This window comes from Fimicolochytrium jonesii (assembly GCF_025526975.1).
Source record: "Fimicolochytrium jonesii strain JEL569 chromosome Unknown EV422scaffold_4, whole genome shotgun sequence".
NCBI lineage: Eukaryota > Fungi > Chytridiomycota > Chytridiomycetes > Spizellomycetales > Powellomycetaceae > Fimicolochytrium > Fimicolochytrium jonesii.
In genome coordinates this window covers 1,577,795-1,595,356 of record NW_026515671.1, presented here as the reverse complement: position 1 = coordinate 1,595,356, position 17,562 = coordinate 1,577,795, and the positions used below count along the sequence as shown (strand labels likewise).

Genomic DNA, 17,562 nt, shown 5'->3' with positions numbered 1-17,562 from the left:
CGAAAAGTTCAGGGGATTGTTGAATGGAATCGCAAAGTTGCGCACTGCACACCCCATTCGAGCATATGCAAGCATCCCGTTCCAGGAAGTCATACAAATAGCAGATCCCTATCCAGATCCAGCCCGTCAAAAAGATTAACGCACTCGGAAACTCGGAAAAGAAAGCTCGCATTGTTAGACGAAAGTTCAACATAAGATTGGTGGCCAGCCAACCTCCCCCCGGCTCACTGCATTCTCCCTCATCTTTCTGGAGACGCCCACAGCTCGCCAGTTTGTCCATCCCCCTTAAGGAACTTCTCTGACAAAACCTACAAAAACACTAAATGAAAACACTTCGAGTGCATGTTTGCAGAAATGCATGCCATAAAGGAAGCGTGGATAGTGCTAGACCAGACATCTGGACTGTCAGTTACGAAGAGGGAAACGGTGGGAGGAAGGGGATGCTCTAAGTTCGGACAAGACGCGTACATACATGTACTATCGGGTCAGTGACGCCTGTAACGCGTTCACGTTACTCAGAACTAGACCAGTAACGCGAGTCACGTGACCCCCCTATGTATCTTGGGAAATGACTATGTACGGCACTAATAGAAAACGGAAATGCCCTCAATGGGGCATTTCTGCCATACATGGGTACAATGGAAATGATTAGTTATGCGTGTGACCATAGGCCGGGTGACGGCATTTGTTCGTACAGCTGAGGGTTATTGCGTTTTTGGGCGAGAAGTCCAAAGCGACGTTGAAAATTAGCATAATTCTCAGCTTGGACACACTGGACGGCAACGACATGGCTGCGACCCCTACAGCCACCACAGAGGCCACCGCTGCAGCTGGTCTGGACGATGGTGACGCCCCGAGGGACGACGATAGCATAGTGGAGGACTTGGAAGACGTGCAGGATGCGGAAGTTCACCAAAGCACCATTAAACAAATGGAAAAGGACCAACGAGCGAGACCGGTTGAGACTAACAACACATATGGCCACCGTGCGAGGTTGTATCTGGCATGGTGCGACACCAACAGGCGCTCGCAAAAGGTCACGCCAGGCAAAGTTCTTCTGTGGCTCAACAAATATGTCAAGCCCCGGGGGGCATTAAACAATAGAGGACAGCCCTACAATCCTCCAAAGCCCATGTCACGGGCTACGTTGGACCAGTACGTCAAGGCCGTGACGGACTTGTCCGATTCCCAGCAAGCATTGGGCGAGAACATCAAACCCAATTATCCTCGAATGACCACAATAAAGGAGATGCTGAAAACTCAGAGTAGGGATCAGTATAACAGCGATTATAAAGCGTTGAAAGATCGAGGGATCGGGAGTACAGGTGATTCTTACGACAACAAGGACCAGTTGAATCTAGCAAAGCATTGGTGGACGCAGGTGCGTGAATGGTTGATCGTTGGGAAGCTGAGGATTAGTGCATTTTTCGACGTCTCCGGCGTGCGCGCGTCGAAAAACCGCATTAACCTCAGCTTGGCCTCTTCTAATTCAGGATCCCTTTTTTGCAGCAAACTCCAGAGTCCGGGCTCCGGAACTACACATCCTTTTTGATCCAACACGCCACCCTTCAGCGAGGCCAAATCATGCGCGGTTTACAACTCTCCTGTTTCGCCTTTCTGCCGTTGGATGGTAATGAAGGACCCACGCCAGCATGGGGCGTCGAGCTCACATCGCGGCATGGGAAAACAAATCAATTTGGGCGATTGGAAACTGTCGGTTTCATGCGGGCAAAGAATGTTATATTCTGCGCTATAGCGCATGTTGCAGTGTATCTCTTCTACAGATGGCATATAAGCACGGTAAGGAACATGTTGCATGTTGCTTGTTGACCTTTTTCTTGAGGTGGACAAGCTGAGGATTAGTGCGTTTTTGGACGTGCCCCGTTGTGGGACGCCCAAAACCGAGGTTATCCTCAGCTTGTTTCTACTTCTGGAAACTCTTAGGAAACTCCACCGGATCTGTTTGACAAGGCATCGTGGTACAACACGTACTTTATGAAAAAGGATATCACCAAAACTGGAAGGAAACGAACGCGCAAGGTTCTCTCGTCGGACGATGAAGATGGGGGCCTGCGAAATAATCCCAATCGCTTTACATACCAACCGCACAACAAGATGTTCAAAGCAGCCTTCGCGGCAGTCGGGATTCACGCTTCCAAGGTCACCCACTTAACCCGCGGTACCGGTAGTAAGGAAGCCAGAGGCAACGGAGCGGACGTAAACGCGATCACCAATATGGGAGGTTGGAGTCGTAGTGCATTTTGGCTCGGGTATGACACGGATGTCCCCAAAGAAGTGATGCGGGCCATCGGCGAGTGGCCTGCAAATGAAGGCGGGTATTTTCTGCCAAGGGAAGTCGAACGGCCACAGGAACTAGTTGACCAGATCTTCCCGTGGGCTAAAGAAGCACTCGATGCCCACGATCGAAAGGAGCGCACACTGCCTTGCATTGCCAGCAAGAACGTGGCAACCCTGCTAGTCAAGTTACGCAAAAGCCTACTACAAGATTCCGCATTACTTCAATCGCATTTTCCAGCAAACCAATCTGGCTCCATCCGGTCTTCGCCAACCCTGTCTTTCTCGAATACCACGCGAAACTCAAGGCGGCGCAGGAAACGTCACCAGATCCAACAATCGCATCTATTGAGCATGTGCTGCCAAATGTCGCCGTCGCGATCAAAGCAACTAACGATTCCATACTGACGAAGGTGGCAACGGTTGAAGAAGGTATACAGCACCAGATGGCGGCGCTCACAAAACGAGTCATGGATTCAGAGGACCGAGTAACTGCAAGTAAGTCCGTGCATTGCCTTCGTTGGTGACAAGCCGAGGATGATCGCGTTTTTGAGCGAGAACCCGATGGGGACGTCAAAAGACAGCTTAAACCTCAGCTTGCCTGTCTTAACAATCGCCGACGTCTCTGACATCCATATGTTTGCAGATATCGATACACGCGGGCGCGAGGGCATCGCTATGACCATCAAGGCTTCGCAGCTTGTGTCTGCTTACATCAACGGCGTCGGTAGCGACGTCGCTTTGCATAGTCAGCGCATTGATCATGTGGAAGACTTCATGGGATCTATAGAAGGCATGATGACCGACTTGCAAATGTTGCCATCCTGGAGGAAGGCTCAAAATGCATTGGAACAACTGCGGTCAACGGAACGGCCACAGCCAGCCTTGCTCTCCCGCCTGTTGGCCTCACAAGACGCCACGTCTGTGCCTTCCCAAGCCCTCGCCAAAGAGCATTTGCCTACTCCTCCGCCTACACCCTCAGCGACATCAGCGGCTGGTGACATCCCAAAGTACATCATGAGTCGCCGGCTTGGTACGGTCATCCAAGTCTGGGAGGAGTACGACAAGGGCTTGGTAGATGAGAACAGGGCGAGGCAGCCGTCTGTAAGGGCATTGGATGCGGGGTGGCGGTCCAGCTGGCGGGCGGCCACAACTGAGCGGACTCATTATACACGGCGAAAGAGGATATATGATGCTGTACAGGCACGTTGCCAACTGACGGCGACCACAGGCAAGGAGGCTGCTCGTGCAATGGAGGTAGAGCGATGCCAGAAACAGCTTACGCTAGCGGAATACCAAGATTTCCTGAATGAAAATCAAAAACAACGGTGCTCATAACTTGCAATGTACGCTCTTTGTGCATTCTGGTAGAACTTATAAGCTAAGGAACCAAACATGAGGGTAGGGCATATCAAGGGAAACGCGAAAAAGGAGAGATTATGTATTGCGTGCGTGCGTGCGTGCGAAAGCATGTTCTCTATGCGAGGTGTACAAGATTCGATGGTGGAAGCTGAGGATTATTGCGTTTTTGAGTGAGAACTCAATGGGGACGTCGAAAAACAGCATAAACCTCAGCTTACCCTCTCTCATTCTGTCACGTATGGAAAAGGAGCGCCACCACCGCTGCCGTCCCCCTTCCCTCCTTTTCCGAGAGCATTCATCCCCTTCTTGTACTCCCCAAAATCCGGCGTGTCTTCTCGTCCGCCAAGTTTGCCCTCCTCCTAGAAAGTCAGTATTGGTATCATGATATGAGAAACTTTCTCCTGGCCACTCACCTCGTCCGACAGTTCATCGTCGGTATCGATCTCCTTGCCCTTCCTCTTCCCCCCTTTGGCAGCCTCCCTCTTTTCCTCAGCCCTCTTATGCGCCCGTTCCCTCTTTGCCTTCACGGCTTCGTCCTCAGCAAGCGTAAGGTCTATGGCCTTCAGTGGCTTCGACGTCGACGCCAAGGCTTTTGGCTTTGGCTTTGGCCACGACGACGACGACCACAACCTTGTCCACGCCTGTTGGGTCCTCTTCAATTCCATCAGATGTTGACGTTTACGGTATTTGGTCCGCTCCGAAGCACTCAGCATGTTATGGACGACGCGTCCATGCCATGCGCTTACCTCATGACAGCATCCCAACAGTCAGTCAATGTCAATTCCCTGTCAAAACCTGACATCTGCCAAGCCTCGCAGCCGCACGCAGCCGCGCTACCCCACACCTGCCACTGCCTTCATTTCTCCACGCAGCCGCACGTAGCCACACCTCCCAACACACGGCGCTTACAAACCCTTCTCCATACTTCCCCACGTACCCGCCCACAGCCTCAGCGTAGCCACCCCATCCCCAGTCTTCTGTTTCTATGCTTCCCCACCCTTGGCGCTTCTCTTGGCTTCCCTCTCATTCCGTACCCTTCTGCTTCCCCACGCTTCCCCAGCCTTCCCAGAAAAACATAAATAGCCGCCTCCCCTGAGCTCCCCACTTCCTGATCCCCCAGCAGATCAACACCAGTTCTTCCTAGTCTTGTTCTAGTTCTTGTTTCGGTCTGAATACCATTACCTGTCAACAACCTGCACCACAAGTCGCCTCTATTTCCATCGGCTCCGCCCATTCATAACAGTTTGATCTGCTCAACAACCCCCAGCCGCTGTACCTCCACGCCAAATCACCATGTCCGACGCCCTTCCCCTCACGGCCGAAGCCTGGCAAGCCATGTGCAATGCGATTGACGAACTTCGAGCACAGAATACCACCCTACAAGCCGAACTAGCACAAACCTAGACCACTGCCCCTGCCACCCACGCCCCCGAACCCAAAATCAGTTTCCCAGACAAATTTGATGGCACCCGAAGCAAGTTCCGTGGGTTCCTCAACCAGATCCGGCTCATGTTCGCCCTCCAACCCAGGCGCTACCCCAACGATCAGACCAAGATACGGCCTATTGGCACCTACCTCACTGGCACCGCCCAGGCCTGGCTGGCGCCCCTTGTCAAACAAGACCATCATTCCCTTACGAACCTGGATGATTTCATCCAGCAAATGCAAGCAGTCTTTGGAGACAGCGACAGGATCCGCACATCCGAAAACAAGCTCCAGAACCTTCGACAAACCCGTGCAGCAACAGAGTATGTAGCTGAATTCCGACAGCTGCAATGCGATGTGTCGTGGAATGACCAGGCATTGATTGCCACCTTCCGTCGCGGCCTCAAAGAAGACGTCAAGGACTTAATGCTCACGATGCCCCCTACCGCCTCAATTGACACCGTGATGGAACAGGCCATCCAATGTGACAACCGATTGTTTGAGCGCCGTCTAGAGCGAAGCAGGAACCGACAGCCATATGTGCCAGTTACCACTAGCCCCACCCTCATGAGCCCCGACAACCGCCCAGACGACCCTATGATCATTGACGCTGCTCGTCCGCGAGGACCCCTCACACCGCTAGAGCGCCAACACCGCATCACAAACAAACTTTGCCTCTACTGTGGTAAACCCGGCCACATAGCCAAACTCTGCCCGAACAAGATACGCACGGCGAATGTCGCGGTTAAGGAACCTGCACCCATCCAGGATTTTGCCCAAGTCCAGCTGCAGTAAAGGCCGAGCAGCTGGGCAACACCTGTCCTGGGCCTTCTCGCCACGCAAGTACTGCCAAGGGAGAAGCCACAAAACCTTGCTCTGATCCTGGCATCTCCAGCAACACCCTTCTCCTGACCACCAACAATGTCAATCTCCTATCTGAGATACCCTCACCCATGCGGACTTTGGGCCCATCCTCACCATTCGAGTACCCTGTTACCCTGCAGATATCGGCCCAGCGAGCTCCAGTTCAGCTTTCAGCACTACTCGACACCGGTGCGATGTCGTGCTTCATCGACAAAAGTTATGCCCGCAAGCACCGCATCCCACTTGTCAAGAAGGAGGACCCCATTGCGCTTGAACTGGTTGACGGACGTCCCAGCCATGCGGGCTCCATTACCCATCACACCCAACCTTTGGGCATGTGGGTCAACGACCATTTTGAGGAGGTGATATTCCATGTGACATGTTCCCCGCATGCGCCAATCATCCTGGGGCATCCCTGGTTTGAGCTCCATGATGTGGAGCTACACTGGAAGACTCGCACTCTTTGCGTCCGCTGCCATTGCGGTTTTGGACAATACGCCTCCTGGGATGCCCTGCCAACAGAACCTAGCCCGAAGCCCTCAAGAACCCCTGAACCTCTGATCCGTATCCATCAAGACGAGATTTCAGTCTCCCTAGCCCAGACACCCAACACACTGGACCCAGCACCCACACCGATCCACGTATCGTTTATCAGCGCCCCAGGCTTTCCGTGTGGCGGCAAGGCATGACCAGGCTTTCATTGCCTACGCCAATCCGACCAAGTCAGATTCCCAAGCCCTGGCGACCACTCCTCCAAAAGATCCGAAGGCCATCATTCCTGAAGAATACCAAGATTTTGCGGACGTCTTTGCCAAGAAGAACGCGGATACCCTCCCAGAGCACCGACCCTACGACTGTCCCATCGACTTAGAAGAGGGCAAACAGCCACCGTTCGGCCCGATCTATAGTCTCAGCAAGCCTGAAATGCAGGCACTCTGTGACTACCTTGAAGAGAACCTAGCTAAGGGGTTCATCAAGCACTCCAAGTCTCCCGCCGGTGCCCCAGTCCTCTTTGTCAAGAAAAAGGACGGTTCCCTCCGTCTGTGCGTCGACTATCGTGGACTCAACAATATCAACATCAAGAATCGCTATCCCTTGCCCTTGATTAACAGCATCATGGATCGTCTTCGAGGGGCACGCCGGCTCACCAAGATTGACCTCCGGGGAGCCTACAACCTTCTTCGGATCCGGCCAGGGGATGAATGGAAGACAGCGTTCCAATGTCGCTACGGCCTATTCGAGTATAATGTCATGCCGTTTGGGCTCACCAATGCCCCTGGAGTATTCCAACACCTCATGAACGACATATTCCGTGACATTCTCGACGTTTTTGTTGTGGTCTACCTTGACGACATTCTGATCTTCTCAAAAAACCCAGAAGACCACCCCAACCACGTCCGAGAGGTGCTCTCACGACTCCGCCAGCACGGGCTGTATGCGAAACCGGAAAAATGCGAATTCAACCGTGACTCTGTTGAGTTCCTGGGGTTTATCATCTCCCAGCAAGGCATTTCCATGGACCCAAAGAAGACGGCTGCCATTACCGAATGGGAACCCCGGACGAATGTCAAAGGCATCCAGCGCTTCCTTGGTTTTGCCAACTTCTACCGGCGATTCATCAAAGGGTACTCTGCGATCGTTGCACCCCTGACCACGCTCACTCGCAAAGACTTGCCATTCAAATGGACCCACGCTGCACACCTAGCTTTTGAAACCCTCAAGAAAGCCTTCACCTCCGCACCTATCCTGACTCACCCCGACCCTGACAAGCCCTTCATTGTCGAATCCGATGCCTCCGACTTTGCCCTTGGCGCCGTCCTCCTTCAACCCGATGACACAGATCAACTCCACCCTGTGGCCTTTCACTCCCGCAAATTTACTCCTGAGGAAATCAACTATGAGATCTACGACAAGGAACTCCTGGCTATCCAAGACTCATTTGCTCAATGGCGACACCACCTCATTGGTGCCCGCCACAAGGTCATCATTTACTGTGACCACAAGAACCTCCAGTTAATGACTACCCGTACCCTCAACCGCCGCCAATCCCGCTGGTCAATCTTCTTTGCTGATTTCGACTTTGTCATCACATACCGCCCTGGTACCCAGCAACACCAAGCTGACGCCCTCTCTCGTCGCTCTGAATACGAGCTAAGGGAGGGGGAAGAAGCATTCCGCTCCCAGGAAACCACGATCCTCACCCCTGACCATCTCCGCCTGGCCGCCACTTATCTGACCCCACTGGACTCCTCGCTCCTTGACCAAATCAAAGCTGCCCTGGCATCCGATGTGTTTGCGCGAAACCATCCGGCGACAGCTTAGGGCCCCCATTGCCCAGCAATCTCAAGAAGACCAAGAACGGATAAAGCGATTCTCCGAGGAAAATGGGGTTCTGCTGTACGACAACCTTGTCTACGTCCCCACCAACAAGCTCCGTGCTGAGATCTGCCGGGACATGCATGACACGCGTTTGGCAGGACACTACGGCATGTCAAAGACCCTGGAGCTCATCTCACGCAACTACTGGTGGCCTAGCCAGTGGCGTTTTGTCAAGTCCTACATCAGGTCCTGCGACGTATGTGCTCAAGCCAAGACCAGCAGACACAAGCCCTACGGTACTCCTCCAACCCCTGCAGGTCCCTGACCGCCCCTGGGGGTCAATTTCCTATGGACTTCATCACGGATCTACCCGCCAGTGATGGGGTTGATTCTGTGCTCGTTGTCATCTGCCGGTTCACCAAGATGGCGCACTTTGTACCGTGCAGGAAAACTGCCACCGCTGAGTCAACTGCAGATCTGATCTGGCACCATGTCATCCGGCTCCATGGACTCCCCGACGATATTGTATCTGACCGTGGCCCACAGTTCAACTCCCACTTCTGGAAACGTCTCTTCGCTCTCCTGGGAACCAAGGTCAACCTCTCATCGGCGTTCCATCCCCAGAGCGATGGACAAACCGAGCGGACCAATCAGATTCTTGAGCAATACCTTCGCTGCTTTTGCAACTATCAACAAGATAACTGGAAGGAACTCTTGTCTTCTGCTGAGTTCTCTTACAATAACACCATCCACTCCGCCACCCAGACAACCCCCTTCTACGCCAACTATGGGTTCCATCCTCGATTCAGTCTGGCTTCCGCCACCACAACCGAATCCCTTAATCCTGCAGCCGAAGCTCGTGCCAACCATCTCAAGGAAATCCATGAACAGCTTGCCACTGAGCTCAAGGAGGCCCAAGGACGCATGAAGCGCTTTGCCGATGCTAAGAGGGCACCTGGCCCAGACATGAAACCCGGGGACAGTGTCTGGCTCTTACAGCGGAATCTCAAGACTCTCCGACCTTCCCAGAAACTTGATCACCGTAAGATTGGCCCCTTCACAATCACGGAGAAGATCAACTCGGTCACATATCGCCTCAAGCTTCCCCCATCCTACAAAATTCACAACGTCTTCCATGTCTCCCTTCTTGAACCACGTTTCACCATTCCGGAGCGAACTGAGCCAGAACCCACCCCACCAGAAGAAGTCGAAGGACAGGAGGAATGGATTGTGGAAGACATTCTTGACTCCCGTATTCGACGCACGCACCTTCAGTACCTCATCAAGTGGCAGGGTTGGCCAAGCTCGGAGAACACATGGGAGCCAGTGGAACACCTTGCCCGATGTCAAGAGCTTGTTGCCCAGTTCCACCAAAAGTACCCCGACAAACCCCGACCAAAGCCTGCCAACATCAAAACAACATCCGGACGCCGTGGCTAAAGGAGGGGGTGATGTTATGGACGACGCGTCCATACCATGCGCTTACCTCATGACAGCATCCCAACAGTCAGTCAATGTCAATTCCCTGTCAAAACCTGACATCTGCCAAACCTTGCAGCCGCACGCAGCGGCGCTACCCCACACCTGCCACTGCCTTCAATTCTCCACGCAGCCGCACGTAGCCACACCTCCCAACACTCGGCGCTTACAAACCCTTCTCCATACTTCCCCACGTACCCGCCCACAGCCTCAGCGTAGCCACCCCATCCCCAGTCTTCTGTTTCTATGCTTCCCCACCCTTGGCGCTTCTCTTGGCTTCCCTCTCATTCCGTACCCTTCTGCTTCCCCACGCTTCCCCAGCCTTCCCAGAAAAACATAAATAGCCGCCTCCCCTGAGCTCCCCACTTCCTGATCCCCCAGCAGATCAACACCAGTTCTTCCTAGTCTTGTTCTAGTTCTTGTTTCGGTCTGAATACCATTACCTGTCAACAACCTGCACCACAAGTCGCCTCTATTTCCATCGGCTCCGCCCATTCATAACACAGCAGCTTCCGGAAGTACCGGACCATCCGAAACTATTTGTCAAAAAGAGAATCAATCAGTGTGGAATACAAGCCAAGCTGACAATTATCCGCTTTTTGAACGTCCCCCTCCCCAGAGACGTCAAAAGCGGCGTTATCTTCAGCTTGGGTAACTGGAATGCGTTGAATGACAAACAAGTACTCACGTCGTCCTTGTTCAGAGTCCGACGCTTTGCATGCCGTTGTTGCATGATGGAGTTTGAGAAGAGGGCGCTGATGTATGTCTCAGCGGCCTCCTGGAGGGCATCGACTGCCTCTTGGTACCAGCGATGCCTTTCAGAGAACGGCGTCGCCCCCGGGGTTGTCGCGATGCTCTGATTGTGAGCCCGGGGCACTTCATAGTCGATCTCCTCTATCAACTTCCTGAAGGGCGACTTTAGGATCACCGACCCATATGTATGGGCATAGTGTTTGATCTCGGCCTCTGCCAACTCGCCCGACCGATATCCGCCCCTTCTTCGTCGCAGAGTCAGCGCCTTTGGGAACGTGGACTTTGGTGGATAACCAACCTGACGTACCAAGCTGAAGATTAGTGCCATTTTGAACCCTCTCCAGACCGGGGACGGCGAAAATCAAGGTTCTCTCAGCTTGTTCAAAACCCACCTTCCAAGTTCCTGTGACATTATCAATTCTAGATTGGGGAATTAATGCAGGGCGATTTGGGCGATTTGGAAGACCGCGTGGAGCATCCAAGGCCAGTTTCCTGGCAGAACCGGGCGGGGCAGGGGGTCATGGGTTGACCATATTCTGATGTTAATTGAGAAAAGGAAAGAAGAGGCCAACAATCAGAATATATTCAGAAATGGTATGATATGGAACATATTATTCATCGGCTTCAGCATCCTTGGTCCTCTTCCGGCTATAGTATTCAGCCATTTGCTTCCGCCATTCCTTCATCTGCTCCGTATTTTCGAAGATGTCCTCAGCCTCATCGATAACCTCGGACGAAGGGTTACGCATTCCCTCAACAACTGTGTCCTGGAAGGACAACCATGGCTGGGAGTAGTCGCCTGGGGAGGGGGCAGTGGCTGCGGCGGTTGCGGTTGGGCCGATTGGCGGTGGCGGAAAGATGGGAGCATCCCATGTCTGATGGATGCTGTGTGCGACGGAGGCGCCTTTGCAGAGATGGCCAAGGGGGCATAGTGCGGTGTTGTCCCATGCTGGCAACATTCAATCCCTGAGCCTCTCTGCGTCCAATGGGTGGATCCTCAAGCAATCTGAGAGAAGAACACGGTTATTGTTATTGCCCTTCAACGCAGCAACAAAACAAAGACAAGCTGAGGTTTATGCGATTTTTTGACGCGCGCACGCCGGGGACGTCGAAAAACGCATTAATCCTCAGCTTGTCGAGAAGATACGTACCCCCGACCCAATCCTTCCTCAGCATCACCCCGTTGACTTGCTTCCCCTCGTGGTAGAGGCGCGCCTCTGAATCCACTCGACAGAGGCCGAAGGCCGCCGCCGAGCGGGCACGCCTCTGCAGCGTCCTGATGTGCCTCGATTGGTTGAGTGACCACCAGTAAAACTCGACCTGGTGGCCATCGACCATGCGGGTAACGATCACTGGGTCGTAGAGGATCCAGAGGTAACAGAAGACGGCAATCGTCGTCTCCGTCTCCTCCTGCCCCATCTGCCAGTGCATTTCTGACAGGTCGTACATGGCCATCCCCATATCCCCCTCCCCGTTGTCGTTGGGTCCCCGTCCCGTTGCCGAAGAAGAAGAAGCCATACTCACTTATGATGAGGGCAGGGTGTGTTGGTATACCTAAACTTTCGAACAAACGTCAGTCACGTCAGTCAAGCTGTCGAAACTCCGACAGGCTGAGAATAACGCCGTTTTTCGACGCTTTCCAGCCCTTCTGGTTCAAAAACACAATAATCCTCAGCTTACTTACAGTGCGTGGCGTTGCAAAGGAGAGAGGAGAGACGGTGTGATGTGTGTGCGATGTGTTGAAGATGGCGTAAAAGTGCTGTGGAAAGCATAGGGAAAACGTGAGGGGAAGCGTCAGCAGGCTGTCTTATATATGACATCCTTTAATTGGGGGAGTGTGTGGAAGCTAATCATGAGGCAAATCTGTTGCCATAAAAAATGAAAAATCGATTCCCCTAATCAATTGTTAAGTGTTATCATCAAAATCGAATTCTCTGTTAAATTGCGCGCATTGACGCGTCCATTCATATGGGATCATATGTGGTGTACTATGGGAAGCGTGTACTGTGAAGGCCAGTAACGCAAGACCAGTAACGCTTATAGTAACGCAGTGTGACTCACACACATCGCGCTCACGCGCATTCCATTGTACCTACTATATATTGACTCGCAACTGTGTCAGCTTTTGGGACTTGTAGCTAGTGAGTGACCCTTCGCTGCATCACGCCCTCGTAGTACGGTCTGACCTCTCATCGTCAGAAAATGCCGGAACTCCCAGAGGTCGAACGAGCCAGGCGACTGGTCCACGATAACCTCCTGAACAAGAAGATTGTCCGGGTCGACACGGTAAGGCTTGCTCTCCACAACTCATTCGCTCAGCTCCACCCATCCGCTTCGTGTCAACTCGGCACTTTGGTATTGGAGTGCCTCGCAATCATAATAGTGTGACGGCGTACGAACATTCACCCCACCTGCCACCCTTGCTTTCCCAGACTGTAGATGATATCGTATATAATGGCTGCAGCAACACCGAGTTCGCCGAAAAGCTGAAAGGACAGACGGTAAAGGATACGGGCCGGAAAGGCAAAGTGTTCTGGTTCATCTTTGACAAAGTGCCCAATGCCGTGTTGCACTTGGGCATGACCGGATCCGTCAGGGTATGCCCCTCTCCGCCTTAATCCTGTCCTATGTTGCAGAAATTCATACCCACCCCCTCCGCCTCCACATATCAGATAAAAGGCCAACCGGGCCTCCACTACGAAGACTTCTCCACATCCTCCTCAACCTGGCCGCCCAAATTCCACAAATTCGTGCTCGTCTTCTCCACCGGTGAAGAGCTCGCCTTCACCGACCCGCGGCGACTCGCGCGGATTCGGCTCGTCGATGGGGACCCACATGATTTCCCGCCCGTCTCGGAATTGGGTTTCGATCCGTATTTGGAGATGCCTGCTCTTGACGTGTTCAGTGGGTTGGTGAAGGGGCGGAAGGTTCCGGTGAAGGCGTTGATATTGAATCAGTCGTTTAGTGCTGGAGTGGGCAACTGGGTTGCTGATGAGGTGCGTCTACGGGATCCAAGCGTAGTGATGGACATGCGTTCATGAACGGCGACGTGACGAGCCATGCAGATCCTTTACCAAGCCCGCATCCATCCCGCGCAATACACCAACACGTTGACGGAAGCCGAGATCGCGGCGCTGTATGAGCAGATGGCCTTTGTGGTCAAGACGGCTGTTGAGGTGAATGCGGATAGCAGCCGGTTTCCGGATAATTGGATATTCAAGCATCGGTGAGGGGGTTAAATCGCGCCGGCATGGACGGGAAAACCATTGGGCTTGTCACTTACGGTGGCCCCCCTCGCAATAATGCAGGTGGGGAAAAGGGGCAACGAAAGCGCGTGAAGCGACGCTACCCGACGGCAGCATCGTCAGATTCGAAACAGTGGGTGGACGGACGTCGGCCATCGTACCTGCCGTGCAAAAGGTCCACGGAGACGCAGGCGCCGGAGGCCGAAAGGTATTTCTCTCTCACTTCGGACTTTGGACGTCCGGCACGAGACTGGCGACTTATCCCATCCGCGTGTCGCACTATCACCACAGTCGAAATCAAAAGTCGAGAAATCCGAACCGGCGTCACCCGATTCCTCAGCTCCCGTCAAACCATCACGGACGAAAAAACGCAAACCCACACGCGAGGACGCTGACGACGATCCGTCCCCAAACTCCCCACCTCCCATCAAATCACGGACAACGAAAAAACGCAAAGCCAAAAGCGAAGACGCTCAAGCCGACCCACCTTCGGACAGCGCCGCCGACGACGGCAATGAGGAGGAAGACGGCCCAAAACTACGACGCTCAAAACGAAAGCTGAGCATCAAAGTGGAACCAGTAGACGATGCTGAGCCGGCGAAGAAGGATGCAACTTCACGTGGACGCATACGGAAGGTTGAGGGTGTGAAGGAGGAAGGGCCAGCTGCCAAATCGCGGCGGGCAAAATCTGAGAAAGAAGTTGTAGCGGCGGAAGTAGGTTCATCCGCGCGGGGGACGAGGGCACGGCGTAAGGGATGATGGTGGAGCGGCCACATCGGTTTTGAGTTGGTTTCCGTTGCAAGTCGCACATATTTTTGGTTCACATCATGGTACCCACTTCTCTCATTGACTTGATCGCGGTCATGGGCGAGATCTAAGCAGCGTGTCAACCCAGTCGGCGTAGTTAATAATGCCTTTCTCACAATCGACGCCGCGGAAGCTAAAGTAGGTACGGATGGAGCCGCGCAAGCTATCTTCCATGATCAGAAATCGTTGTTCGGCATTGGAGTAGTATGAGAAAGAAGATAAAAATGCAAAATCGCCGTATTATTCCCAACGAATCCTATCTACATGTCGAGAATCGCCCATCTAGTATTTGGAGTGCGTAGCCCCCGACCCCGGAATAAGCTTCTCCTTCTTCTCTTTCCGCTGCTCCTCCTCCTCCCACGTGAGGTAATCCGCATACCCCTCGCGACCTCCACCATAGTACTTGCTCGGGTCCGAATAGTCCGTCAACGGCTTCCCAAGCCGGAACCGCTCGACGAGGTCCGGGTTGGTGATGAAGGGACGACCGTACCCGATGATGTCGGCGCGGCCGGCGGCGACGGCTTCCTCGCCGGTTTCGAGGGTGTAGCCGCCGGTGAGGAGCAACTTGGTGGGGGAGGTGATCAGCGGGCGGAGGATTTGGAGCTTGGATTGGGAGTGGGGAGGCCCCTGTTGCCATCCACCCCAGACGGGTTCGGTGAGGTGGATGTCTGGATGGTGAGAAATACGTTATGATGAGTAAACAGCAATCTGGAATAACGTGACGAGAGATGTGTCAGGCTACTTACATGCGAGCTTGTAAGCGTTCAGCTTAACAAGAACGTATTTGAACAAGGTCTCGGGGTCCTCATCGCTCACATTCTGGATTCCCAGCCATGGCGACAGACGGATTGCGACCTTAGAAGCGGGCAGCTCCTTCAACACCGCATCAACAACCTCAAACAAGAACCTAGCCCTGTTCTCAATCGATCCTCCGTAATGATCATCCCTCTTGTTCGACGACGTCTGCAAGAACTGGTCGATGAGGTACCCATGCGCAGCGTGGATCTCGATCCCGTCAAACCCAGCCTCGCGCGCCCACTTCGCGGAGGTCTGGAACTCGTTCACGACGTACTTGATCTCGTCGAGGTCGAGGGCGCGGGGGGTCTCCTTTCCGTCGATAGGGATCGCCGAGGCGGACACGGGTGCCTTCTTATCGGGCTGGAATTCCGACTTGCCGGCGCGGCCCGTGTGCCACAGCTGGGCGTAGATGTATCCGCCCTTCGCGTGGACAGCGGCGGTGGACAGCTTCCAGCCTTTTGATTGCTCCTCGGTCAGGATGCCGGGGACGTTGGGGTATCCAGCGGCGGTGAGAGATGGGGAGGTGCCTTCGCTGATGAGGAGACCGCCGTCCGTTGCGCGCTGGCCATAGTATTCGGCGTTGAGGGTGTTGGCGACCTCTTTCGGGGAGCGGCTCCGTGTGAGGGGGCCCATGACGATACGGTGCTTGAGTTCAAGGTCGCCGACCTTAATGGGCGAGAAGAGGTGGGGGGCGACGTCGATGGTCATGATTGGTGTTGTTGTAGTAGGTTATGCGTGGGGTGATGGTCAATGGATATATGGGATATGCGTTCCAAAAAAGTGTTGTTGTGGAAAGGAAACCGTCGAGCGACCCCGACGCTTTTATACGACATCTCCGACCACAACCCTCAAACGACGGCACCTGAGGATTTCTAAGCCCCGACGGTTGTAACGGTTGCTGTTGTGTCATGGTTGCTCGCTGTTGTGCGATGCTCCGCATGTGTTTGTGTTGCTGTGTTCCAAGACCCGCTTTCTTTCTTTGTCCGACCGTTGAGCGCTTTTTTGGGCACGCAATTCGGACACATTTCGAATCGGAGATCGCGTTTCCCCCTCCGAGTTTAGGTCATTCCAAACGCGATCTAGTCTATCTCGGTTAAGGGTTGCTAATCAAAAGTTGCGCCATGTCTTGTCCAATGCGGCCTGAATTGACCATTGACCGTCGGCCGTGGCTGCGCTCCGGATAAATTTGTAATCATCATCATGATGCTATTTCGTCGTCCTGCCCAATGGGCAATGGGCATGGATGCTGAGTACGTAATCAACGGAGAAGAGTGTGCGGAGAGCGGCAAAGCCCGTGTCCCGCTCTCGCTCAAGTCTTTTCCGGATGAGCAGTGGAATGCGAAGACGGTGAAGGCATTTCGGATGGTCGACTAGTAGGGGCGGCGGACGGTGTCGGGAAGGACAGGGCTAACCACACCTCAGTACGAGGAGCCTACTGGCCAAAAGAATCGTCTAGCTCGTATGGATGTACCTGCAACCCGCACCGCTTCGATGCGGTTGAACCACTCGTTCAAACCAAGCTGCTTCATGCAATCAACTGTAGAGGCAAACGTTTGCAAGTTTCGTTGCATGAGCTTTGTTGTCTGCAAGTGCAATTCGACGCGTTTCCTATGGGCTTCTGACGAACGACGAACAAAGACGTCGAGCAGCGCGCAGGACAAGACGATGAGCATCTCGGTCGAGATGGCTTGCCAGAAACGGGATATCAGCCGGTAACGTTGTGAAGGACGCGCGCAGGTGAGCGGGCAGGAAGGGCATACTACGCGCGCAAGTCATTGCAGCCGTGCATTATTCCCGGAGGATGCGAGCGCCGTAGCCCCAGGAAGCGGCCCGCAGCACCCACCTAGGTATTGCGATTATCGGTTGCACAGAACTATCGGGAAGTGTGCAACAACGTACTCCCAGGCCTCCCACCAAGACCGTGTGGGAGCACGACCACGACCTTACTTTGGGATGGTTTTGGAACATCGATTTTTTGTTCTCGGAGAGGCCGGAGAGAGGCGAGAGCCGGCGTATTCGATTGGGAAGGCCCTTTGAATATGGGCGGAAGGGCATATCAGTGCAAAGCGTTTTCCGCCGAAAAGATCGCCGAAAGTTTTCCGGATCAAATCATCGACAAGAAAGTTTGAAACCAACGCTCTTTCGAGAACAGCGCTCCAATGTTGATGTGAGTGGCAGAAGAAAACAGATCTAAACGGGGCATATGATCAACATT

General features: G+C 53.6%; 4 protein-coding genes across 4 annotated transcripts; 1 reads left to right on the top strand and 3 right to left on the bottom strand.

Moving 5' to 3' along the window:
- Window positions 1-10,429: 10,429 nt before the first annotated feature.
- On the bottom strand, window positions 10,430-10,732 carry EV422DRAFT_481305 (uncharacterized protein; the record flags this gene model as incomplete). Its single annotated transcript, XM_053067311.1, has 1 exon — window positions 10,430-10,732. A coding segment is annotated over one exon (303 nt), but the record flags the coding sequence as incomplete, so codon positions are not given.
- A 376-nt stretch (window positions 10,733-11,108) lies between these two features.
- Window positions 11,109-12,015, bottom strand: EV422DRAFT_565211 (uncharacterized protein; the record flags this gene model as incomplete). Its single annotated transcript, XM_053072285.1, has 2 exons — window positions 11,109-11,446; window positions 11,649-12,015. The coding sequence occupies 2 exons, from the start codon at window positions 12,013-12,015 to the stop codon at window positions 11,109-11,111; spliced, it is 705 nt and encodes a 234-aa protein (XP_052928410.1).
- A 633-nt stretch (window positions 12,016-12,648) lies between these two features.
- Window positions 12,649-14,657, top strand: EV422DRAFT_323804 (DNA glycosylase/AP lyase). The gene is made up of 6 exons (XM_053066298.1): window positions 12,649-12,783; window positions 12,930-13,094; window positions 13,170-13,493; window positions 13,563-13,723; window positions 13,806-13,950; window positions 14,034-14,657. The coding sequence occupies exons 1-6, from the start codon at window positions 12,700-12,702 to the stop codon at window positions 14,499-14,501; spliced, it is 1,347 nt and encodes a 448-aa protein (XP_052928409.1). The 5' UTR covers window positions 12,649-12,699; the 3' UTR covers window positions 14,502-14,657.
- Window positions 14,658-14,831: 174 nt separating this feature from the next.
- Window positions 14,832-16,055, bottom strand: EV422DRAFT_550089 (NADH:flavin oxidoreductase; the record flags this gene model as incomplete). The annotated part of the gene is made up of 2 exons (XM_053071748.1): window positions 14,832-15,217; window positions 15,296-16,055. 2 exons carry the CDS (start codon window positions 16,053-16,055, stop codon window positions 14,832-14,834), a joined length of 1,146 nt encoding a protein of 381 aa, XP_052928408.1.
- Between the last annotated feature and the right edge of the window lie 1,507 nt (window positions 16,056-17,562).